A 26,344-nucleotide genomic window follows, 5' to 3' on the forward strand; every position below is an offset into this window, starting at 1 on the left:
TGGGAACGAATTGTACCTCCACTAAAACACGGGCTGTCTAACTTCTGATACCATTTACAAGAGCTCCATGAAATGTTTCGTGAGTGTGGATTGCTCCAACTCCGCCACACCAAAGTGTATCCTCAGTGAAATATTCCGGACAGACCATGAACCTGGCTTGATTAATTTGATCCTAAGTCTCAAGACTTTTATCCACAGAAATCTGTATCCTTAGGTCCAGGTTAAAAACTGAGAGGGAGATTTGCAAAAGCACAAACGGGAGGCAAGTGCCCCACTCCCAGGTTTTTTAATCATGCCTGTTTCTTTGAGGAACTCTGGCAAAGTTGTACTTCCATCAGCATAGCAGAGAGGGGTTTTTGGCTTGCAGCTTTCATGATAAAATGCTTTGGAATTTAGCTGATAACGCCATATGGCTTCCAACGCAACACATCAGCGTCATTGCTAGAGACAAAGGCTTCGCAGATAGCAATCCAACTCAGCTGCGTAGGCATGCAGCGTTCCTGTTAAGCCACAGCATGTGCTTTAATTTCCTGGGGCCCACTGTTCTTATGGTGCATTGGCAGCATAATGGCACATCCTCACCTTGAGTAGCACGTCCTTACATCAGGGAAGTTGCCAGAGGTCTTCATTCCTGGCACTCCCCTGGTGGCCACTTTTGCAGGCTTTCAATGGCCTGGCTCTCGCTGGGTCTTCTGCGGTGCTGGCCAGGTCATATACAAGTGAGTTCTGGAACACGCAAAGTTCCAACATAAACAAAAGGTCCTTCGTCTCTTCTGGGCTCAACTCACAGTTCTTCTTGGGGGGTTCTTCATTTCTTTGCTCTCGGAGGCCATAACTCAGGACTCCCTCACAGAAGCCTTTCCTGCTCCCTCTGGGCCTTTTCTATTCCCTGTTCCCCTGCTGTAACACAGGCCCCAGGACTACCTCCCTTGACACTTGGTCCCTTGTTCCAGGGGCCCACCACAGGACTTAGCTCTACTTCTGTGGCTCAGTTTGTCAACCCCAAACTGTTGGCCTTCCCCTGCAGGAGCATCCTACATCCTCCACTATCTCTCTCTCCACTGAACTCTCTCAGACTGCTTATAAGGCCCAGGTGCCTAAGAGATCATCACCTAGGGCAATCACCCCACCAGTGTGGAGCATGTCTTTAATGGGTATTTTTCCTTTCTCTAGCAGGTGATGGGAAAACCCCATCACAGGCAGATTTTCATAGTTCTTCATGAGACTTTTTAGCCAACCCCCTGATGGCTCTTTCTGTCTAGCTTCTGCACCCACCAGGTTGGCCATTGGATTCTGGATGGCATTTCTTCTTCAGGAGATAGTAAAATCAACGGGGGGAACAACAAATGAGCTAGTGTGTGCATCAGTTTCCACTTGCTAACTCCCACCCTGTGCTGGTTGAATGAATGCCATGCTCCAAGCAACATGCAGACCTGACAGTAATCGTAGCACAACAGTGAACCTTAGTTTTCTAGGGAGCCAATGGTGAGAAATGGCCTAGCAAAAGGGAGAGCTGGATGCAGAAGTAAATGCTGTGTTCATCAAGAGTCATGAGTCTGATCGGTTGGAATGACTCAGGCTTGTTCCTTTACTCGATGTGATTTAACAACGCACAAGATGTGGGCGGTTGTTTCCCTCCTGTCAGGGGGCTGGGTACGAGCGTTGTCTTTTTCAATTTCAAGAGCAGCTTTCCACAAGCTGGCTGACGAAGGTCCCGTTAGCTTCTTGGGCTAGCAAGCCCTTTCGAATGGGAATTGGTTGTTCTATCAGACTGGATACAAATGGCCTGATCCTGACCTGTGCTGACCAAGAGGAACACAGCGGAAGGCAATAACACGGGTGTAAATGAGCTGGGAGAATGACAGAAGGTCCCCCCCCATAAATGTCTGAGGATTCTGTGTTGTCAAATGGTTTGTGTTCCAGATTACAGCAAGCTCTGGCCCAATGTCTCTGGGAGTGTTAAGGGCTCTTATTACAGGACAAAGCATAGAAATACATGCCGCCCCCTCCGAAGATCCTTCCAGCTATACTTTAGGCACAGGCCTGGACGCTGGTCTGCCCTGTGGACTTGCTATGAGACTTTAGGGGACAAATCCTGCCCCAGCCCCTTCAAAGACACAGGACACTGACCACAGCAGAGTCAGTGCTGTTCTTTTGCCCAGGAAAAGCAGGATTTGGGGGAGCCAGCAGGGAGGGTCCAGACTCCTGCATGCCATGGCATGCTGCGCTTTGTGGACTACCTGCATATTTGGACCCACTAGCCCTTCCTTCCACTCATGGAGGGTGGGGATGTAGGACTGGTGCCCGAGTTACTGCAACCATGATGCCTCAGTAGCGGCCTTGGGATGAAGTCCTGGCCCGATTGAACTCCTATGGACTTCAGTGGGCCAGGATTTTACCTACGGAATGACCTGCTGTCACGCTGAGGATTTCCCCACTGGGTTACTCAGGCAGTGCAGTGAACGCATAATTTGCTCCATGTCCATGAAACATCCACTGACTTCATGGGAGCTCTGAAAAGCAGTGATGACAGACAGTCAGGATTAAGATCTGCCAGGGGAGAGCCTTGCCCTTACTTTTAAACCCAAGCTGCATTCAGCATTGTACGCAAGCTGCAGGTCAGGGCAGTGCTGAGAAAAATCATTAAGAAAGCAGCATGCTGAGCAGAACAAGAAGAAATAATCGTTAACAGGTGAGGGCCGAAGTCACCATTAGTAAATATCAATACGAAATGTCATGGGAGTGCGTCAAAGAGCTGGCTCAGTCGGATCGCTTTCGTTCCTGTGTTACCAGACAATTCCCCTTTGGCAGTAGCTTCCCTCTGCACTTGGGCTTCTGTGTCTTGACTTTAGTTTGTGGGTTCAGTTTAGGCAGGCTGCTGACTAAAAGGCATGGGAAGGGTGTCACTAACCCTTTCAGTTCCCCACCCTGTGCTGTGTCCTAGCCGCTTTCAGAGCACACATTTTCAGGGGCCCATAGTCTGACCCAGTGTGTGTACATCTCCAGAGCGTGAACTCAGGCACGCTACAAAGGCAGCATCAGCATGTGCCCGTATCCTGGCTGTATGTTTCTGTCATGCCGTCTCTGTCCAGACAACCTGCAGCTGTCCAATCTCGATAGATGTTTTTACCATGGCCAGTACTGTTATGCCTGTGCACACCACCCTCCGATGAGCTCAACCAGGAGTGCCAATACACTGACATTGTTGCCATCGCTGGCTCTGGTGGTTCTGGTCTATGTGGATAGATTATGACACTCTATCCTAGCATGCCCCGCTGTGGCGTCTGTTGCAACTCAATGTGATAGCATGCAGGTGAGCTGAATTTGGTCTTCTGCTCAGTCCCTGCCTCCCTGAGCTGGCAGGATCTGGGAGCATTGCAGAGGCAGCAAACATAGCTCCAAAAAAGTGCCTTGTGTCACACAGAAGTGGACAGCATGGGAATAAAGTTGAGCCACTCTAGACGGAGCTACATCCAGCCCTCCTTCTCTGGGGAGATGTGTGATGTGTGTGGTATAAGGAACCTACGTAGAAAGAATCTATGTAGGGCATTTGCTTGGGGAAATGGGGTGCCGGGGAAATCCCAGAGTTTATCCCGATCCTCCAAAAAGCATCAGGGAAGGGAGGAATGATTTTTTCCTGGAGTCTCTGTCCCCAGCTTCTTAAATATTCATTCCAGGAAACTTGCAGGAGTAGCTGCTCCGGTGCCAGCTAGCCTGGCTGATTTAAAGCAGAGAGGGTTCTGGATTGATGGCTTCATTTGGGCTACCACTTAGTGTGTGTAAGTGATAAGCAGGCTGTTGTTGTTTATTGTTGAATCTTGAGCTGGCTGGTATTTTAAATCATTCTGGCACTAATAGGTTGGGCTGGCTGGTACAGCAAATCACTCCAGTGGCACTAATAATGTGGGCTGACTATATATTAAACCCACTGCTGCAGTAATAACCTGGGCTGGCTGGTATTTGGAATCAAGTTGGCACCTATAAAAGTTTATTAAAGCACTCTTGCAGAGGTCTCCTGGGCAAGCAGCTGATCTAAAGAATCCATGGGTACAAAAAGCCTGGAAATGGTTGCTCTGACCGTCTCTTTCCTGCCGTTTTCCAAGCTGTCTTGGATCACGTTTATAACCTTTTGTAAAACAGTTAATTTTTTGCACCTGCTTATTGTAGTACTGAAGCGCTTTGGCTTCAGGTTTTCATAATGTTGTCTTCATGCGCCCACATGGCTTTGGTTGTGGAAGCAGTGTTGCCCCTTCTTGCTAGAAGTAATCACTGAAAGCAAATATAAAAAGGGTACAGCAAATATTTTTGGTTATATTGTATGTTGGATGCCCTATTAAAGCCTTCCCAAAGATATTTTGCCATAGAGTATGAGAGAGGCAGGATTGGGACTTAGAGCTGATTAAACTTTTTGGAATTATGATGAGTTTTTTCTATGAAACATTTTGGGGGAGAAAATTGAAGGGAACATTGCCACCCTTCTCCAACCAACTCTGCTTCTTTCCTCTGTCAAACAGCACCTTTTCAGAGAACTGCACCTTACGTTCTGCCTAATGCTGTATCCAGGTCCATGCTAAGCAGTACTAGCATTTAGCCCCAGAGGGCAACATGGTCTCATATATTTGAATGGCTCTGACAATCCAGCAGTCAGAGGACAGTGGTACAAAACATTGTTGGAAGACAGACTGACACACATGCCATATTATTATTATAATGATTTACTACTTGTCTCTTCTCTGTGCCAAGTTTTTAAAAGGCCTGTTGTTGGGACGATACTAAATTACTATAAATCACTGTGGTTGACATAAGTCTAATAAACCTTGGTAAGTCTGAGTGCTAAAGGATTCTGGGAGCAAGGCCTCTTAGCATTAGACAGATTATATGGCAAATCACTAAGAATACAGAACTTGCACTTGGCACTGACATGAGCCATTGAAGAGATTGAATCCTAGTCTTCACTGGTACGGTTATTGGGTACCCAACTGTGGGTACGTGAATTGATCCCGGCCCAACACCTGTCCTCTTTCTGGAGTACTAGGGCCAGAAATGAACTATTATTGCTACTTCCTTTTTCTCTCTCAATCACAAAATGATCCTGCCATGGTCTTGCTTGGAGGTAGTGTTATGTTGCATCACTTATGTGTTGCATCACTTACAGTAGCCTCCAATTTCGCATCTACATACAGGATTCAGCTCTTGGCATGCTTACTTTCACTTTCCGCGCAGTGAGACATTATGCCATGCAAATAGCCGGCTGGAAGGATGTGCATTTGAATAGGAAGAGATTAAATTACTGGAATTGAACAAAAGCAATTTTCCCAGTAAGTGCTTGCTTTGCATGCTGTATACTGTGGAACCTGTCCTGCTGCCATCTTTTACTTGGAATGAATGGATGATCACCAGCACTGAGTAATCATGTCAGTTTCTCTTGAATAAAGCTGATACATACTTAGGATCTGAGTTTCCTCTCACTCACTTCAACTTTCCCCCACTGGGCCAATTCTGCTCTCACTTTCATCGCTGTAAATTAGGAGTAACTCTGCTGAAGTCAGTGGAGTAACAGTGGTGTAAACGAGAACAGAATCAGGCCTTGACGTTTTAGGAGTTACTCCTAATTTCCCCTGCTGTAAGTGAGAGCAGACCTGGGCCCATTGATAGGCCATCTTACTCCAGCAGAGGATGTGGCCCCCTAGATGTAATATTTTACACATACAAAACTGGTTCTGTACAATAATTACAAAGGATCCGCACACCTATGTGAGTTTCATGTAGTGTCATATAGTTTATGTTACAAAGCACAGGAATACAAATAGACAACTTTCCCAAAAGCACCAAATAACATAATCACCTTCTATTGTTCCCTTTGGCTCCCCACTCTCCTGGGATAGTTCAGATACCGACCTGGCTTTGCAGTAACCAAGAAGAATTCACACCTCCACATACCGATTTCTAAGTGTAAGTGGATTATTTGGACTGCAGAGCTGGCAGCAGCGTTTCGGTCCTTCTCAGGCTTGGTGAACAAACTTCAAGGCCCTGCTGAGCATGTGACAGAGGGACTTTGAAAAGCATCTGTGGCCATTAACTTTCCCTTTCATGATTTCCTCTCGAGCACTGTGTAGAAGTGAGTGGACCTGAGATTCAGAATTCCAAACAGTGTGTGGAGAAAATGGAAATGACCAGGGTGTGGTTGGTGGCAGAGCTCCCTGGCTGCTATGGTAACAGATGAAAAATGTGGGTTAAATCAATCAATGAACCTAGACAAACCTCCCAGAAGCAGCAGCGAAATCAAGCTCTTCACCTTCCTCCTGCCTGCCACCAGCCTAACTTTTCCTGTTCTCTCACTCTTGCTTGCACTAGTAGTTCCTGGGAAGTCAATTGGTTTGCTTGTGTGACTGTCAGCCAACAGGTGGACAGGGCTCACCATCAGTCCATGTCTCTGTACTTGTGGCACTGTGCTTTTGAGAAGGACCAGGTGCTACTGGAATGCAGCGATGATGAAATCACTCAGGCCCTGGTCCTCAAGCAGCCCCATCTGGGTGGAGTCCTGCATTTACGTGGATGCCCACTGTGTTCTTTGGTGCAGGTGCAGGGGTCTGCCCGCAAAGCAGCTTGCAGCAGTAGGGCCGAAGATTGTTATTTTGCTACTTGACCAAATTTTCCTTTGCACTTTCATAACCTGCTTGGTCTTGGCAACACTTGACGCACACGAATCCACCCTCATGACCTCTCAGGGGGGGTAGCTGAGGGTTATTGTCCCTGTTTTACAGGGAGAGAAACTGGAGATTTGCTCAAGGTCACAGAAGGAAGTCAATGTCAGGACTGGGACTAGAACTCAGGACTTCCCCATCCTGGGCTCCACTCATACTGCTGCTCTCTCTGAAGCTCATCTTTTGTCTATGTATGGAACTTAAACATCCAAGAAACAAGAATATCTTAAAAAGAGAAACCCCGGAGGTTTGGTCTATTTAACAAGAAGACCGCAGTGTAACTGCTATTGATTCCATTAGCATTTGTGTGAGGAACTGCTTTTTTACCTGTCTGCTGCTAAGGAAAACTGTAATGGCGAGGGCTCAGGGCTGCCTCTCTTATGCTCATCGGGACGCTAACGACGGCCTTTCCAGATAAGTTTCGCTTGTATGCAGTTACTGTCTACCTGAATTATGGAAATTTCGGTTTGGGTTTGCTGTACATGCATTTGTTATGAACTGTTGACTTGTGTAACAGAGTGAATACCTTTAGGATCACATGCAGGCTTTGAGTTTAATACCTTTCTCCTTGCATAATCATAGCATTGATTTAACCATTGCAGGACTGGTGCCTTAGACACTTTCCCTCAGCCTCTTTGAGTTATTAAATCTCAGTATGTTAAGGCTAATATGTCCTCTTGATTTCACCTAGGTGTACCTTAAATTCCCCCCTCTGGGACTGCTGCTTTTGCACTTGTCATATGTAATTCCCAATACCAGACCGATGGATTTTTATTTTGTAAAACAACAGCTCTCGGCTCTTGCCAGTAGCAGCCTAGAAGAGATTTTTATGGCCAGTAAAGCCTGAAAATAGAATTTCATAATGGAAAATGCTGACACAGCTGTAACTGTTTAACAGTGCAAATGGCTCCTCCATAATAAAAGGAAAGCAGTCGAAATCCCAGAGAGGAAAGAGCCGACACTGGGGAGGGAAAGATGGCTTGTTTTTGGTAGTCTTGGTCATATATTTTCAAAGTGTCGGCAAAAGGAAAAGGCTCCGAGGTGGAAAGATTCCTATGAAACTTCCAGTGTTTCTCGGCTTGAGTGTAATTCTGCCACATAGGCCAGCATTTCCAAAGGTGCGGAGCACCCTTAGCTCCCACTGACTTCATTTTGAGGGGTTGGAGCTCAGCACTTCTGAAGATCAAACTCATCATGCCTGTTTACTAAGGCCACTATTTTGCGATTCAGAAAATATTTGCTGGGTTAAAAGGGGGTTTAAAATATTATCAATTTTTAATTAAATCTGACTAAAAATGCTGATTGACAATGGAGAGACAGAGGCAGTCGGTGTGAGGACAGCATAGTGCCAGAAATGATCTCACCTCCAGCGGAGCTGGTGGGAGCTTTGCTGTTGTCTTCATTGGGAGCAGATGTAAGCTTGCTAAACTCATGCAGCTGGTCGTACTCTCTGAGCTGATCCAGCACCTGTTGGAGTCACTGGAAAGGCTCCCACTGACTTTAGTGGGTATTGAATCAGAACCATGGGCAGAATGATAGTAGGACCTCCTCCACGTTTGTGTACAGCAGGAGTAACTCCTCTGAAATCCATGGCATGACAAGGCCAGAGCCGAGCTGCTGTCAATCGGCATAGCATTGTTGACTTTAATGGAGTTACGCTGTTGGACTGAGGTTCTGGATCTGGCATAAATCAGGAGTACATAACTCCAATGAAATCTATGGAGTTAACAAAATGTAAATCAAGTATAACTCCATGACTTCACTCCTGTGTAAAGCTGGTACAAGTGAAAGAGGATCAGGGCCCTTTATTTCCGAGGCATTGACTGCTTTGGGTCCCATAGTTATAACACCTCAACCTCCCTCTCTCTTCCTATGACGGGCCGCTGTCCTCTCTCCTCCCGTGCATTTTTTGTTCTCCTCATCTGAAGTTTGGAATGGGATTTTTACTACACAGTTTTTCTTGCATTGTGGCAGGGGATGCTCCACAAATTATATTGTTAGATTTAAATAACGATGATTGTTCTCAAATCGATCTTCCAGCCCCACCCCCACCATCCTCACTCGCCTTTATGAGAGGGCTTGTTCTGCATGCCTGTAACAGTCCCTGTTATATTTGATTTTATTATAAGATATAAATTCTCTCTGCCACCCGGGCTCACAGCGTGCAGAGAGGAGAGAAGAATTGCCTAGCAACCAGGAGAACAAAAAATTAAGAGAATCAATAAGCCTTGATGGAAAGCTAAACAGGGACTTTAAAACAAAATCTTTTTGTGTGTGTGTGTGTGTCCCTCCTCTGGTAATGACTTGAAATATCTCAGCTGTAGCATGGAGACTTCATTGTGTGCAGTGAATGCTTCTGGGAGCAGGAAGGGACGAGGGTCTGGTCTGCATCCAAATAAAGGGACAGATGAAAACCCAGCAACCTGACGTGGACTTGCAGAATGCCCTCATCCTCAAAACACGCATATGAGTAATCCCATTAACTTGAATGGAACTATTTACATATGCAACTGTTTGCAGATGTGAGGTTAAGATTTTATCTCAGAGCTAGTTCTGCTCTAATGTACAGTGGTATAAATCCAGAGTAACTCCACTGAAGGCAGGGGCTTTATTCCAGATTTACACCATTATAACCAGAAAAAGCATTTGGCTCAGAGTTTTAAGACGGCGACAGGCTGTTTGACATACAAGCAGGGGGTCTGATTCTGTAGATAGTCCAGAAAAAGTCAACAGTAGGATTACTTAACAGGAGTAAGAGCTGCAGGATTGGACCCTTGGTCAGTAGGATAGCCAGGTTTTCCAAAACTAGATAGAACAAGTGGATTGTGATGTATAGAGGGTTGCTTCATGATAATGTCAAAATTGTCAGTTAAAAGAAAGATCAGAAATTAATGGAGTTAAACTCAGTATCTGTCAGTAAAAATGGCAAGATAATTTAGGAAAATATTTTCCAGATTAAGGAGGAATCCCATTGATATCAATGGCACTACTTACAGAAGTAAAGTTACACACGTGTGCGTCAGATCAGGTTCGTAATTTGGATTTAGTGGTGGTTTTCTGTTGGGTTATTTGAGTCCTGATGCTGAAAACATTTGTCCACATGCTTAACGTTTTTTTGAGAGAGAAACCATGTCAGTGGGACTCTTCATCATGTGCTTAAAGTCCTACAGACACAAAAGTCTTCATAGGATGAAAGCTTTGATTTTTTTTAAAGAGGATGGGGGATAATTGAACATGTGGATTAACTTCACAAAACCAAAAAGGGTTCCATAAACAAACTGAAATTTATGAATAAAAAATTATTCTGGCATAGTAATGTCTAGGCTGTGTATGATCCAGATGTAATTGATTAACAGTTGGAGAGGAAGGATGACCCAGTATGTAGCATGTTTGCCTACGACTTGGGATACCTGGGTTCAGTTTGCTGTTCCACCACAGGATTCCTGAGTGACCTTGGATATGTCACATAGGCCCAGTTCCCCATTAGTACAGTGGGAATAACAACACTTCCCTACCTCACTGGGAGTTGTGAGGATAAATATGTAAAGAGTGTGAGGGGCTCAGGTACTATGATGATGGAGCCCGGTAAGCAGCTTGGATAGATTAGTAAAGTGCTTTGAGACCTTTGGAAATAAATGAATCGGATTTTTTTTTTTTTTTTTTTGTATTTGAAATTGCATCAATAACGAAAAAACTGGTGGGTCAGTAAAAAAAAGTGTGGACGTCTGTCAATTTTTTGGATGGGGGATAGATATTTTAATTTTACTAAACAAAAATACACGACGTGAATCAATATAGAACAAAGAAAAGGAAATTCCAAAGTATCGTCCCACAAAAAATCAGCTAAAATAAATATAAAAGAAGGCCCTGATCGTGCTTAATTTAACGCACTGTGAGTGGCCCAGTTGGTTTCATGCAAACTAAGGCCCTAGGCTTGCAAAGAGATCTGCCCAGGTGCCTCTCTGCACCCATGCAGCACCTCTTGCCCAAATAGATCGGTGTGTAGGCTGGGTCCTGAAGAGGACTTATCAAAGGCAGACAGAAAAAGTCAGAATCCAACTCCAGATCCTGGAAAAGAAAACAGGTCTGACCTCACCTAGAAGCCCAGCTTCTCTTAACAGCGATTGGGAGGGAATCTTTCCAGTTTATAGCAACTTTGATAGGTTTGATGTGGTAAATATATGTAACCAGATTAATGTCACCCCATCCAAGAGAGAGTATCAATGTAAATCTCCTGTGTTACCTGCAATCAACAGGGACATTTGTGGAAGGTGTGTGACTCAAAGTTGTCTGTGTCTAACCAGGTGTGCTGTGACAAGGAAGGGATTGTCTCTCGCCTCGGGATTGCGGAAAATAGCAGCACTGGTCTCAATGAAGTCAGCCGGGCTACTCCCGTGCTGGAAGAGGCGAAAGGAGGAAACAAGAGGACAGATTTTCTTGCGGCTCGTTCTTTCCTCCCCGCAGCGGGGCGCGCCACTCACAGCCACAGGCGGCTCCTCGGCCAGGGCTTGCAGGTGGGCAGCTTCGCCACTGGAGGTCGCGGGTGGACAAGGCTGGCCAGGCTCGGGCCAGACTCGGGTCTCCCGTGCTAGGCAGAGCGTTCCCCGCCGCGGGAGGAATGCGGAACCAGCCCCGTGCGAAGACAAGAGCTGCGGCTGCTGCTGCCCGGGCTGGAGGGAGGCTGCTCAGAGCCCCGTGAGGAGGATGGGGAAGAGGGAGCCCTGAGCGCCTCGCCGCCCGGGGGGTCCGCCTTGCCTGTCTGAGCCGGGGCCAAATGAAGCAGCTCCCGGCGGCTAGGTAGCCTCGCCCGCGCCCCCAGCCCCATGAAGCTCATCTAGCGGCGGAGGAGGAGACGCCAGAGCCGAGCCCTGCTCACTCGCACCGGCCCCATGGCGAAGGAGAAGCCCAGGAAGGCTTTGCAGGAGCTGCTCCAGCGAGCGGGCAACCAGCTGTGCGCGGACTGCGCCGCACCTGGTAAGGGCGGGGATCGGGGCCCGCGGCGCCCCGGGGGCTGGGGCAAGCTCCCCTGAGCTGAATGGGCGGGGCAGGGACGGAGCGAGCAGGGCAGCTGGATTCCCTCGGCGGCAGCCGCCGCCCCGGGGGTCAGGGCTGCACCTGCTCCGCCGGCCGCCCGGCGTGGGTGGGGTCCCGCCGCTGCAAGTTCGCCCCGGCCAGGTGCCCGCCGGCTGGCGGAGGCTGGGGCGAGCTCTGCCGCGGGCGCCTGCTCCCTGGCCGGGCTTATTGCAAAACTGCGGGCTCTGGAGAAAGAGGAAACCGGCCGCTGGGCTCGCAGGAAGGGCGTGAGCAGGGGCTCGCCGACCCCACCCGGGGCCCGCTCCCGCAGGCGGCGGAGGGGAGGGGAGGGGAGGGAAGGGAAGGGCTCCCAGATGCTCAGCTGGGGCGGGATGAAGGAGCTGCCCCGGGAGGCAGGTGGAGGGAGGGGTGCGCCCCGGATCCGGCGAAGCCATGCTCCAGACCCCGTGCCAGGGAAGAGCGGCTGCCCTGGAGTCCCGGCAGGGAGAGGCCGGGGTACCTCGCTCCCCCCCGGGCTGACTTATGAATGCTGATGTCATCCCCGGCTACTTCAGCCGCTGTGTGTGTGTGTGTGTGTGTGTGTGAGCTGCAGTGCAGATCACCAAGCCCTGCGCTCAGATGACAATGACACTTCATTAATTTGCAAGGGTGCACAGGCAGGGTGGGCAGGCAGCAGCGGAGAGGTTTGGCGGCCCTAGGCTGGGGCAGGGTGGGTGCTCTGTCCTTGCCTCCTTCCATTCTTCTTTCTCTGCAAACTGGGGGTGGCTTTTGTCGTCACCCTCGCCCGGTAGCCAAGGTTCCCTTCTCGGTGACTCGACAGACCTGCTGCACCAGATGCCTGCCTGTGCCACTTCCTGCCAGGCCAGCCAACCTTTGACCACCACGCCGGCGTTTGCTGCAGACTTTGCTCCCTTCTTCATGATTTATAAGTCCAGACGATAAAATATCAGTTGTGCTCCTTGCTGTTGGGGTGGGTGGCAGAGGGAAATTCTGAGTCAGACACACCTTCCTTGTTCTTTGAACAGAGAAGTGGCTGGGGTCTGAGCAGGGTAGTTTGAATGCCAGTGACGCTTATGTCTGTATTTTTACCTGACTGTAAAAGATCCCCTTGGGAAAAGTCCTGTAGAGTTTAATAGAAAATAACCTTCCAGGGGAGAGTGATACAGAACCATATCCCTGTTACAGAACTTGATAGGTGGGCTTTAAAATATCAAACCCACAGAAGGGATAGCTGAAGCTATTAAATGCTATAGGTTTTAGGACTTCTACAGAATGGTATTACCTTTTTATAGCACCTTATTGATTTTGGCCTTGTTAAATATTGATAGGACTCTACCATCCGGGATGTAACATGAACTGTGGGTTTGTGTCCCTAATCTGCATTGAAACTGAACTGGGATCCCCCAAAGATACTTTCATATCACATTGTACCTGGCTAGTGATGCCGAAGAACTTGCTACGCAGGGTGTGTTGTTTTGCTGGCGGGTAGAACACTCACACCCCCTCTCTTGCTGTGTCCCTTATTAACCCACCGTTTAGACATTTCGGGCTACCTAGCTTGGATCAGACTGCAGGAGGAGTCTGCCTAAACTGTTCCTTCCCGAAGGAGAATTTACAGGCCATGGCTGTTCCGATCGATAGAATAACTATCACAGCGTGACGGTGCAACACGAAGTCCACCCACCAAAACACAGAGCAATTACCCAGTATCAGCATGATTAAGAGGAAACTATGGCTCAGTAAAATAGATTGTGTTGTGGTTAACTTGTTAAGGCCCCAAAATGAGGTTTTAAAGCTATGAAGCCAAGGTCTGCTGTGGTCTCTCCGACATGCAGCAATGTCTTCTGTGGTGTTGTACCAGGTAAATGAGAGCAAAATGTGGGCCCCTGTCTTTTTGTGATGCAAGGTGTATTTTTATTCAGCTCCTTTTTCTATGTGGTCTAACATAACCTTAACCGCCCTGTTTTCCCCTGCATTGTACCCTTGCTTTTAAACCCCATTTCCTCACTGACCATTCTGCTTTAGTTTTTGTAACCAGTTATGCCCAACTCTAACCTCGGATATTTATAGCAGGTAGGCACAGTAACTGTACTGTAATATATGCCTCTGTCTGGGATTCAGTAATTGTAAACTGACACACCTGTGCGTGTCACAGGGGTTACTTAGAACAATAAAAACCAGACACACACGTGGTGTGCAGGTGTATTATGTATAAAATAAGTGGACCAAATCTGTTTGTTTACATTGGTGTAAACCAGAATAGGATGTGGGGCTTTCCAGTGTTTTCCAGTCTAGGTGACAGGTTGTTCCCATAGGGTGGAAGGGAAGGACAGGAGTAATGTGGTGGGAACAGCTGCATGACCTTTGACTTGCATTGCCCTGTGATACATCCTGGCATGTGCAGGTAAAGTAGCAGGTGATGTCTTTCCCTGATTCCCCAGTGGCTCGCAATACAGCCAGCTATGAGAGTTTCTCCTGTTTACCCAGCTGCAGGGCAGGCATATTAGCCCAAGCTTCCCTTCTCATCCTGTGCCACACACAGCTCAGTCAGGAGACCACATGCAGACTAGACCCACAGAGTTCTCAGTGGAGAATAACCTTCATTTTAGTGAGAGAATTGGGGGTGGGAGAGAGAAAGAACACACACACACAAATAGAAATAGGGAAGGAAAAAGTAAAGAAAACAAGATGATAATTGGAGAAGAGAGGAGAGAAAACAAACAGAAGCCAGGCTGGTGGCAATTGGCAGATGGTGCAAAGGGACAGAGAGAATGGGCATCCAGCTGCCAGTTCAGTGCAATCCAGGATTTGGTGAAAGGCTGATATTCTCCAGTAGAGTGACACACACTCAATAACTAAAATACCAGGGATAATTCATGAGGCAGTGAGAATCAGCGCCAAGATTCAGCTGTTTAGCTAAAGAATTCTAACAACAGGGTAAATAATAGAGCTGCTTGGAAAAACAAAACAAAATAGCTACAGTTTTCAAATGACTTTCATTCCATTTATGTAGAAAGTGGCTGATTTTTCACTTTTTCAAATTTTCTGCAGAATCAAATTTTTTTTTTTAGAAAACTGATTTTTTGGCAAGTTATATTTTTGCTAATTTGCTAATTCTCCCTTATTATTGATTATCTGTGTTGCGGTCATGCCCTGGAGCTCCAGTCATAGACCAGGACCCCCTGGTGATAGGCGCTGTATAAACTCTAAACAAAGAGAACGATTCTGCCCCAAAGAGCTTGTAATCTAGCCTCCCCCAGTAACTAAGCTGTGCAACCTAACATCACAGTGCAAAAAACAACTCCCAGAATGGTAAATGAGCATAAAAATTAACATAAAATAAGCACCTTTCCCCCCACCAGGCTGCATAGGCGCGTTGGTCCTTCCTTCTAGTCCACATGCCTTCCCTGACTACTCAGGTTAACTGGCCCTCCCAAGCCTTAGGGAGCACAAGAGAACAAAACCAAAGTGAAGACCAAAAAACAAAGACTGGAGAAAACTAACAGGCTAATTTTTTTCAGTTTTTTCTGTGCATTTTTTTTAAAGCATTTCGTGAAAGCCTAATTGTGTTTTTTTGCAAAAGTTCTTTTGCAAAAAAAAAAAAAAAAAAAAAAAAAGGTCATTTTTGACTGAAAGTGCTTTCTGTTCAAGAATTCCAACTCGCTGTAAGAAACAGTGAGAGCACATTCTCCGAGTCCGAGACTGAATTACAATGCATAAGCCATTGTAATAAAATTGTTAGTCGGAACACACAGCCTTGTATCAAACACACCGTCGGCCTCTTTGTTAGATCGTGTGTTTCACCTGGCGCAAGCCAGGTTGCAGCAAGTCTGTTTCACTGAACCAAGGTGTTTGTCATCATGGAGGCAGCGTGCTGTGAGCGGGTCTGACAGTACACTGAATAATCTCCTCTGATGGTTGGTGTGTAAGTCTCCCGACAAGTTAGGATAATTTTTTCTTTAAGACTAATATGGCAATGCAATTTGTTTTAAACCATTCTTTGTCTTGGTTAATATCTCTCTGCACATTGTGATATGGATGGTTCTCTGGCCCTTAACAAGGCTTTGCGTGTTTCTCTTCATATTCCATTCTTATCTGGTTTCAGGTTGTATTTCCACTGGTTCAAACTCTTTTGATAGTGATTCAGGGATGAAGAAACATGGACCTGAAGGCAAATGTGCAAATGCCACCTTGAGTGATGCTATGGCTTACAGCAGCGGTTCTCACACGGGGGACGGGCCCCCCTAAGGGAGTGCGAGATGGATTGTGGGGGGGGGGTCTATGAGCGGAGTTTAGGGGCCATGGGGGCAATGCCCCCCAAATGTATGATGATGGAGCCGTTTCCCCCTGCTGGGTGCTGCCAGGCTGAGAGCAGGGCCGGGCAGCGGTGGGGACCCTGGTGCCTCACACGGGCAGCCCCAGGCAAGTGTTGGGGATGGAGGAACCTTAGGAGGGGAGCGGAGGTAGGGGGAGGCTGCTGCAGGCGGCGGGCCCAACACTGCTGGCGGAGCAGGGGACAGAGCCGGTCCAGCTCCACGCTTCACACTTTGGGCAGCTGCCTCCGTCTCTAGTCAGAGCGCTGATCCCAACAGTCGCCGCTGCCCGCCTCCGACAGCAGCAGCCCCTCTGCCACTGCTGCTGCCTGAGGACAATCCCGACGGCGAGGTGCGATTCCCCGCTGCTGCCGCCACTTTCTCTGGTGGCTCACATCTGGCTCCAGACCGGCGGTGGAGCTCTGCTACCCCTGGCCCCCCAAATTAAGCAGTCAAACTCTGCCTATGATATGTAGGCCCTGGTTTTTTTTCTGAAAGTGGATGGGGGCTCTGGGAAAGGAAGGGTGCAATTGTTACACAAAGTCAACGGGGGAGGGGAGCTCCATTTAAAAAGTTTGAGACCCGCTGGCTTAGCGCTTGTTGAGCACATTTGTATGGGATCAAACCCATTCATTGTCTGTAATGCGCTCTCCTCTTTCCCATTTAACTGGCATTTGTACACGAGCACAGACTGGAACTATTGAGATAAATGGGCAAATGGGTAACTTATATAAGAACGGCCATCCTGGCTCAGACCAATGGTCCGTCTAGCTCAGTATCCTGTCTTCCAGTAGTGGCCAATTCATAGATATCTATCTTCCACTTAGATATATACAGATTTCATCTAATTCTAACAGGATGGGTGATAGTGGGAAGGGAGAACAACAGTGAGGTCAGAAATGATAGTGGGGCGGGACCATATTGTTCTAGGGCCTGATCCTGGAAGGTACTGAGCACTCTCAGGTCCCACTGGTGTTGAGAGTATTTAGCACCTTGCTGTACTAGGCTCAACAACCTGAGGGTTAAGGAGAGAGCTTACGGCAGGGGTCCATTACAAACCTAGCTCCCACATGCCCAGGAACTGGGGCATCTTCCTGTACTTAAAATGATGCTCCAGTGAGGCAGAGCCTGTTAATGCAAAGGCAACAAACGTAAGGTTGGACTGAGGAAAATGTAAAGAAATGCAAGAAACCCTTTGCCTTGTTTTGGGAGAAGGAGGGCATTGAAAGAGGTGGGCTGCGCGGGAGGCGGGGAGGATCAATCAAAAGGCTGGGTAAGGAGCTAGTGGGAAGAGGCTGAGGAGGAAAGAGTTCCCACTCCAGTTGTGTTTTTACTTTAGGCCATCTGTGCAGGGAAAAGGGCTTTTTGAAACATGAGAACGCTTCACGTTGCAGGGCACTCCGTAACCATCTGTGACCGTCCACCTTGATTTCATAACTGGCCAAGTTTGCAGCATTGCTGTGATCTGCAGACAGCAAGCCAAGGGCGGCACTCGGTCCTCGAGCCCTGGATGCAAAGGGTTTGGCTTATTTGTAAAAATGTCTGGGGAAAAGCTCTGCTCACAGGGAGCTGTTGTCTGCAGTGTTCATCCTCCTTTGTAAGGAACAAAGCCCCTTTCTAAAACCTGTCATTTTCTCCTAAAGTACAATAGCCTCGAGAAGCAACAAAATCCTGACTGTGCACGCAAGTGTCGTCTGATTTTGGTATTAAATCAAGCCTTTCATCTAGCTAGCTCCTGAAGAGCCAATTGTTCTAGGCTGGGACAAACTCAGGAAAGAATCTGCAGTCACTGATTCAATAATGCGAATTGTATTAAAATTCCCATGGTTACAACATGTAGTTAGTTAACATTCCTATTACATGGAAAAAAAATGATGTTTTGCCTACCTGTAAAACTTCTCCCAAGGATTTCTTTTTACCATCAGAAGCTATAGGCCTCACGGAAGACTTCAAAACAATCTCCTCCTATTGAACGTAATATTTTGGGTCTTTTTAGAGGCTGAGAAAACCTGTCTCTGCTTGTTACTTGAGGTTTTTGGGGGGTGCATGTATAACTCATGCTAAGAGAGCGTGAATTGGTGTTCCCGTCTTGTGGCTGTTCCACATGGGGTTTGAGTCTACTATTGCTCCCATTTAATGGAGTTAGTTCTTTAGTTCAAGTGGCAAAAGCTTATGCTTTCAGTTCTGAAAGTCCTAGGTTCAAACTCCACATACGGATACTGGTGAGGTTGATTATATAATGACCATATTCCTGTTCACCTCTATCCCCACCGGTTTCGTCTCCTTCAAATTTGATAAGTTGTATCTTGAGTCTTATGGGAGAACCAGGAAATGTGTGTGATTTTTTTTAATTATTATTATTATTATTTATTATTTCTTGAAAGACATTGTGTTTAGAAATTATGGGTTAGAAATGATGTGTTTTGTGCGCTGAGTTTTCTTTTTAGCATGTGACAGAGGTAGGGGCTGGTTGAGGAAGTTAATTTCTGAATCCACTCCGAATTTCCCATGTGTGCGGGGTCCTTCGCTAACCCTTGTCTAGCTAGCAGTGTCTCCGTTTTCTGTACTTTCAAGATGAATGAAGCATAAAAATGACATCTGAATATCTTGCTCCTGGACTTAGTTTGTAAACATAGCCATGATAGGGATAGAATTGTAACTTTAAAACCAGTATAGTCTATCAATATACACCATAATTATCTATAATGTTTTTTGCAGTGGAAGTAGTCTGAAACTGGCATCTGTTGTACGGTAGCAATGATACTTAAACACCAGGGGCTTATTGCATTTTTGGTGGTGTGTTCTATTTAATATTCCTCTACATCCATGTTATTTTCCTAATATTGGCTTTGCTTAGGGGAACAAAGCCATATGGTTGGAACGTAGGAATGTTTGGAGGTTTTCTTTATCAGGTTTTATTGCTATTTATTAACAGGAGAAGCTTGATAATAACTGTTTTTTCAATAGCAGTCATGATGATGGTAAAACTAACAGCAAGAACTGAATCAATGGAACTTTATCTTCGCCAGACCTAAAACTGCAATAAATTGAAACTAATGGAGCAGAAAGTGCATGTGTGACAATGTTTGTTATTGGATAAAAAGGGGAACGGCACATAAGTCGTCTAAAACAAAACTATTTTTGAAATACCTACGTTTTACATTATTCAGTCTGTGCAGCTGGGGTTTAACTATGGGGCACTTAAAAAGAACTTTCCCTTTCCAAGCATGGACTTAATCAATGTGTTTAACTACAACTGGCTGCAAAACTTACTTGCTTTGTTTGTTGCTGTTCTTTAAAACAGTTTCATTCATGGGTGTAGTCATTTGCTTGGTCACATCAAACCCCGTCTTTGAAGTTTTATCATGGTCCATCAACAGAACCAACTGCTGAGATGAAACCTGTGACTACCCCGAGGTCTGGGCTTGTTTTACGCTGCCCTATTTCTGAGCTGAGAATTTTTCACATTTCTCTGGGGAGCAGTAAAGAAGACAGTGAGGTTACGATTGGCTGTTGTTATAGCTTCTTTCAGCCAAAAGCATAGCACAGCACTTTAAAGAATAATACACGCAGAGCTGGGGACCAATCCTATAAACTGTGTGTGCAGAGAACTCTCATTGACTCCCATGGGAGTCCCATGTGTGCAGAGTTTGCAGAGTGTGTGCAGGGTGCTTTAATCATACTGTTATAAATGTATATAAGAGGACTACAGAGGAGCAGAGGCAAGAACGGAAAAGAAGCTGGAGGGGGGGAGATCACGGGGCAATTGGAGGATGAAGGGGAGTGGAGAAATCAGTAGCAGATTATTTAACAATGGAGTATTGAGGGCCAGTTCCTCTTGCGGAGCAGTCAGTCCTGGAGACTTTTAATTCTCCTCAGTTCTTCTCTCTCCCTGGCTTAGGTTTCAGGGGTTTAATTTCACTCTTCACACATTCTGAGCTATTCTCCTTTCCAGTTATTCTGCTGGCACCAAAAACAATCTCCAAGTTGTGTTTGTGAAGGGACCATGGCTGTTGGTATACAGCAAAACACAAACATCCCTGGTAGGGTGACCTGATAGCAAGTGTGAAAAATTGGGATGGGGATAATAGATGCCTATATAAGAAAAAGCCCTGAGCATTGGGACTGTCCCTATAAAATCAAGACATCTGGTCACCCAAATCCCTGCACCTCTCCCCTCCTCAATTCCCACCGCCTCCTCCCCATTGCAGTTAGGAGTAAATAAAGTATTTTAAAACCTGAAGAGCAATAAAGAGAAAGTCTCTGCTAACACAGCAATGTTAGTGAAAACTGCCCAGCATTAAAAATGAGTCCCTCTGCCTTATTGCTGACAGGTCTGGTAAGCGGAGTAAAATATGCAGCTCTTTCATCATGCTATAGAAAAGCATGACTTGCTTTGCTGCCGTTTGATGGGACGTGAGTTTGGAGCAACACAGCCTCCGTTGAAGGTTAGAGCAAGCAATGCTGAAAGGAAGGTGGCAGGGAGGAAGACGGCTAGAACAGCCAAAGGCTTTATCGGGTAAACTGGTCCAGTTGCATCAAAAGGTTGGGTCTTGCCTCCCCTAGCATTTTTGCTACTGTAAGGTTCTGGAAAACGTGGTTCATTCTAATGGCCCAAATTCGGTATCCTAAATAATCAAGAAAGGTTGCTACTGAATTCAATGGAGGGTGGGGAGGGTGTTTGGTGAAGGACCCGAGAATTTGGTCCAAAGAATTGGTCATTTGCACTACGGTATTGTGTAGAGGCCCCACCTGAGACTGGAACCCTGCTGTGCTCGATGCTGTACTAGCACACCGTAAAAAACAGTCCCCGCAGGCAAGAACTGACACTCTGAATAGGCCAGACAAAGGGTGAGAGAGGGGTAGTACAACTCTCCCCATTTTACAGGTGGTAAAATAGAGATAAGGGCCAGATTCTGAGCTGGTGTAAATCATTGTAGCAGATTTACACTAGTTGAGCATCGAGGCAGACGTGACTTGACCAGGAGTCACGCAGGGAAGCAGAGCTGGTTACTGAAACCTGATCTCCCGTTCCTGGTGAGTGCCTTAACCCATGAAATGGTCCCATTGCACACATGCATCTTCTTCCCTTGATCTGTGATACTCTGTCCTTCCTTTTGTGTCCCACATTTCATCAGTGGCAAGTTGCAAGCGTCGAGCCTGATATGGTGGGCAGAGTAAAATGTGACATCTCCTGTCACTATCAAACATTTTAACGGAGCTTTTCCAAGAAGGTTTTGGAAGCTTGCACCTAGACAGTTCAGAATGTGTAAATATACCCTCCCCCCAAATACTCCTGCTCATTTAAGATAACATTTGTTTTTTGTAAAGCGACACACTGTTTTGTGTTGTTTTTTTAATCTCTCCTGACAAAATTCACACAGGCTGATATGCACTTTGCTAGAAATTGTGCTGAAACAGGCACTGCTCTGATCTGATCTCATTACTCTGAGAAATCTTAAAGCAAGATAACATCATCGCAGAATTGCTTTACTGAGACTATGGTACTAACAACCATCACTTGAGTCTTAGCATCTGACAGGTTTATTTTTGTGGTTTAAATACACATTTTCCTTCCCTTGATGTTTATATTTGAGTCTTGTTCATGCATTTGTGAAAGAAAAGCAGTTAAACAGCAGCACTTTCTGCACATCTTGGGTGTACAAAGACCTATGCCAGGCCCCAGAGGTCACTGGTGCAAGAATAGGAAAGGGGCCCCTTTCCTGATTTCGAAATCTAAAATTTTGCTTACCTTTACCTTCTTGGAAAATCAGAACATCTCATCTTCTCCATAAATCTACGAACACAACATATAGGCTGTGTCTATACGTTTTTGCAGGGTGTCTACACATAGAATAATCCTGTTCACACATTTATACAAAATTTAGCGAAAATTGTTGTTTTCTAGCTTTTGGGTTGACAAATACATCAAGCTTCTTTATCTTAGAGAGCGCATGCAACCTTAGTCTTGCAAAATAACCAGTAGAGCATCAGGAAAGTTGAGGTGTAAGGCTTCTGTGGCGACATTAACGCAGCCAAGTGGCACATGCATAGCAATTTATATTCCTTTCTCACTCTTCAATATATATTTTTATAACACTTGTTTTTTGTCAAAAATATACAGTCACTGGTGACATTGTGGTAAAGGTTATAAAGATGCATGTTAATCTTTTTTTCATTGTTTCCTTAGCTCTGCTTTTAACACCATTTTAGAGTAAGACTGAAAGAATTTTAAAGTTTATTGCTACTTTATTTCTCAACGCTAAAGCTTACTGAAATGCAAAGAGGTTTAAAAAAAAAAAAAGCCAAATCGTGCATTCAGCAAAGAAAAAGTAAAGGGAACTGGAGACTCCAGGAGTTTCCAGGTGAATGGAGAATTGGCGAGTTCATCACCACAAACTGATGCGGTTTCCAGGGAGACGAAAGCAAAACAGGCAGAATAATGTCTATTTTAATTGGAATTTTTGAAGTGGGTGTTTATAGTGTGCTACCCCTCCCCGGGATGTTTGTTTTGATTAAAAATTGCTAGAAGAGTATTTAAACATTGTTATCATCTAAGGTTTTTGTTCTCAGGGGACGGGAGTGTGTGTGTGTTATTGTTTTGTTTGACAATAAAACTGTAAACCATGCAAAATTGCTTAAAAGCTCATATGAAGAAACTCTTAAATGCACTCTAGATTTTTTTTAAGAGCCTCTCTTTTCTCTATCGCGCGAGAATATTATTATAAAGAACTATATCAATTTGTTAGTAACTGCACATACAAAATAGCAAGAGGCCAGAAAAGGCTTTAGAAGAGTTGGTCAAAATGACTTTCCTGTAGTTTCACTTTTCTTTTGGCACATGTATGCTGAGTGGTGTGCTGACAGAGCGGTATCATAAGTGCACCTCTAAACTTGCAACTTTGCTACATATGCTTTTATTTTGTTTTGAAAACTCATGAATTAATTTAGTACTAATTTAAGATTTGTTGACACCAGATCAGACCAATGATTCATGCAGTCCAGTTCCCCATCTCAGACAGGGGCAAGTACCAGATGCTTCACCGGAAGGTGCAGTCCCACAGTGGATTAACCACAGAATAATCTCTCCACAGGGAAGTGTGTTCCAAATCCCGGCGGCTAGTGGTTGGTTTAAATACTGACGCATAAGGATATAAATATTCATGTTTTAAAACCCTGTGTGAGAAACTTCAGAGAGATCTAACAAGCCTAGGTGATTGGGCAACATGATAACAAATAGAGAAAGTTCAAGGCTGACAAAGGCAAATTAAGGCACATTGGAAGGAATAATCTGAATTACTTGTACACACTGCTGAGTTCTACGTTGCTGACTACTAAATTAACAGGGCAGAAGTTTAGGCATCACAGTGACCAGCACAGTGGAAACCTTTGCTTGGTATGCCAGGGCAATCAACAAAACAAAGTGGTGGAATGTATAGGGACAGCACAGAAAATACTAATGTTAGCATGCCAGTATACACATCTATGGTGTGCCCTCAACATAAATAGTGCATACAGTTTAGGTAACTTCCCCGGAATAGAAATAGCAAAAACAGAAGGGGTTCTGAGTGATGATGATGAAAATGATATAGGCAGGCAGAGACTGTTCTGTGAAGAGTGAATTAAACTGTAGGTGACCCAGGAGATGAATCAGAGGGGACACAAGAAAGGCGCACACAATGTTGACTGATATAGAAAACGTAAATTGGGGGGGTCCTCTTTACTGCTACGCATAAAAGTGGCACACTCATGGCAATTGAGAGGCAGCAAATTTAAAAGGATAAACATATTTTGCTTTCCACAACATTGTTAAAGTTTCACAGTTTTGTAGAAGACCAACCAGAATTATACACTTATATGGATAACTAGAAGATCCACAACTATTGTCAGTAGGATTTTAAAAAATCAAGGACTTGTCTACATGAGGAAATTGACAGGAATAGCTATTGGGGGATGCACACTAGTTATTGTGAAATAAAGTGATTTTTATTCCAAAATAATTTCCACACAGGGTGCTGTTCTGGAATAGTATCCTGGTCAATTTCCCCTTGTAGTCTTACAAGAGTTTTTCTATCAACCCTCATGCTTCTGGGCACGAAGAAAGCAATAACTGGGGCAGGGGACAGAAACACCTTCACCAATGGATGGGTCCCATTTGCTTGAGTTTCTTGATCTGGTTCTGAAGTACTTGCTGGAGGCAGGATATTGGCCTGCCTGGGCCTCAGCTGCTGGGCAGGGCAGTTCTTGTGTCACCAAATGGTGGCCACATTATCCAGCCTGTACCTGATGCTTTGACCTTGCCCAGCATTCCTCAGCAGGTTCTGAAGCCCAAGGTCACGTCTGAGCTACTGTTGCTCTTTAGACTCATTTATGGTTTGAAGCCCATTGAGTCTTGGCGGTACCATAGAACAGGATTTGATTCTACTGGTATGTTCTGAGATCACCTGATGGAAGGGGATAGTGCAGTGCAAAAAAATTAGTGTTTCTGTGTGTGTGTGTACACATGCATATTAAATACTTCAATCACCCTCTGTGTATGCCTATAATTTAGCCCCCGACAGCCATCTTCATTACCCTTGGGATGAAAATATATGGGAACTGCATCTTCACTGAGTTTCCATGGTGTAAATCTGAGTAACTCCATCGAAAGCGGTAGAGTAACGCAGGTGTAAGTGGGAGGAGAAGCAGACTGGTGGGTCTGGTTTATGAAAATTGTGTTCCTCTCTGAGGGCCTGATGCTGAGCACTCTCAATTCCCATTGTCCTTGGTACGGGTGGAGGGTGCTTGGCACCTGACCAGATGTGCTCAGCATCTCACAGGATCATGGTTATATCTCAGGCTTGCTCCTCGAGCTTCCTAGAGTGGTGGACCCCACAGAATGAAGGCAGCCCCGTTGGGACTGGCAGTGGGGTGAGAGTAGAATTGCCATTGGTTCTCCGGGACTAGGATCTCCCTGGGAATGGGGTTCCGCCCCTCCCCATGCAGATGTGGCAGAACTTGTAAAATAAAATGGAGCATAACAGGCATAAAATGAGTTTGACCAGGCGATTCATTTTGCTGAATTGGTTTTAAATCTGAACAGCAAAACTGCAGGTTGATATTGATAACCTGTATTCCTCTTTTGGGTTGTGCCAAGGGAAGCAGCTCATGGTCCTCACCTTAAGACAGACTCTCGCAATGGATGCAAAGGAGCAACTCCAAGTTAGCATGGGAGAGCTACAGAGTCCATCTACAGTTGAGTTTCTTTGACCAACCCCTCATAACCCAATTCCTGTTGTTCAGTTGCACTAATTGCAAAACAAGGGAACCATTAAATATGTATAAGGAGAAAAAGAACATTCCCTTGCCTTTTATAAATAATTACTGCGCTGTGTTGAGTAAATGTTTAGCATAATTACTGCAAGAGAATAAACAAGTTTTGACAGTTTGCAAGAAAATGATAGTTCCCCATATTCATTAACAGCCTGATCCTGTGAGGTGCAGAGTACCTCTCTGCTCCTGCTGACTTCAGGGAACGGGGAAGGAAGCTCAGCTGCTCTGAGGAAGCACTTTGCATTTGACTTGGAATAGCAGACGCCGACATTTATTACTGGGCGTTCAAACAGAGATCATTGCATTGGCATTAGCAGTGACGCAGCGCAAGAGACGCGAGTACGTGCGTCCTGCCCTAATGATCGCTATTTTTCTCCGTTAATTTCCTTAAATTATTTTAATCCTGCATTTATGCAGTACAATGGGATGGCTCTCATTTGTGATGATGAAGAGCAAAACGGGCTCAGTGAGAGTGGAATCAAATTTAAAGTGCCCTTGCTATTTGTCATCTCAGAGGCCAGCACTGTAAACAGTGGGGCTTTGCTCAGCAGAAATTCAGAGTCAGATCTCACGCATTCATCTTCTGCTCAAGCAAAGCCTGAAAACCCTTCTGCTTCAAATGCCTTTTCTACCTTGGTTACTGTGGGACCCTGTGTAGAATTACTTTATTCTAATCATAGAAATATAGGGCTGGAAGAGACCTCAAGAGGTCATCTAGTCCAGCCCCCCGATGATGTCTCTTTGTCTGGTTTTTTTCTTGGCGTAACAGTGTGGGGGTGTGTTTGTTTGTTTATTTATTTATTTATTATTTTTTGTGTAGCTACTATAATTGTTTTGTGCGGTGCCCGAGCACCTTAGTGGGATGTAGGTTTTATCAATAAAAGTTAGAATTTCTCCTCTTCATTTCATGTCCAAATGCTGATGATAAAGAGAGATGAACTTTACAAGGGTTAGGTGCACTGTGATTGTGCAGACAAATCC

At 45.6% G+C, this 26,344-nt stretch overlaps 1 protein-coding gene across 1 annotated transcript in view; it reads left to right on the plus strand.

Moving 5' to 3' along the window:
• The window catches only part of ADAP1 (ArfGAP with dual PH domains 1), a 117,411-nt gene that overhangs the window by 3,395 nt on the left and 87,672 nt on the right, over window positions 1-26,344 (plus strand). Inside the window, exon 2 of the mRNA XM_067550897.1 lies at window positions 11,009-11,678. Coding sequence (XP_067406998.1) covers window positions 11,594-11,678 — 85 coding nt within the window. The 5' untranslated portion in view covers window positions 11,009-11,593. The remainder of the gene's footprint in view (window positions 1-11,008; window positions 11,679-26,344) is intronic.

The sequence above is a fragment of the Emydura macquarii genome, unplaced genomic scaffold (assembly GCF_026122565.2).
Source record: "Emydura macquarii macquarii isolate MOO-44397 ecotype Brisbane River unplaced genomic scaffold, CSIRO-AGI_Emac_v2 contig_1348, whole genome shotgun sequence".
NCBI lineage: Eukaryota > Metazoa > Chordata > Testudines > Chelidae > Emydura > Emydura macquarii.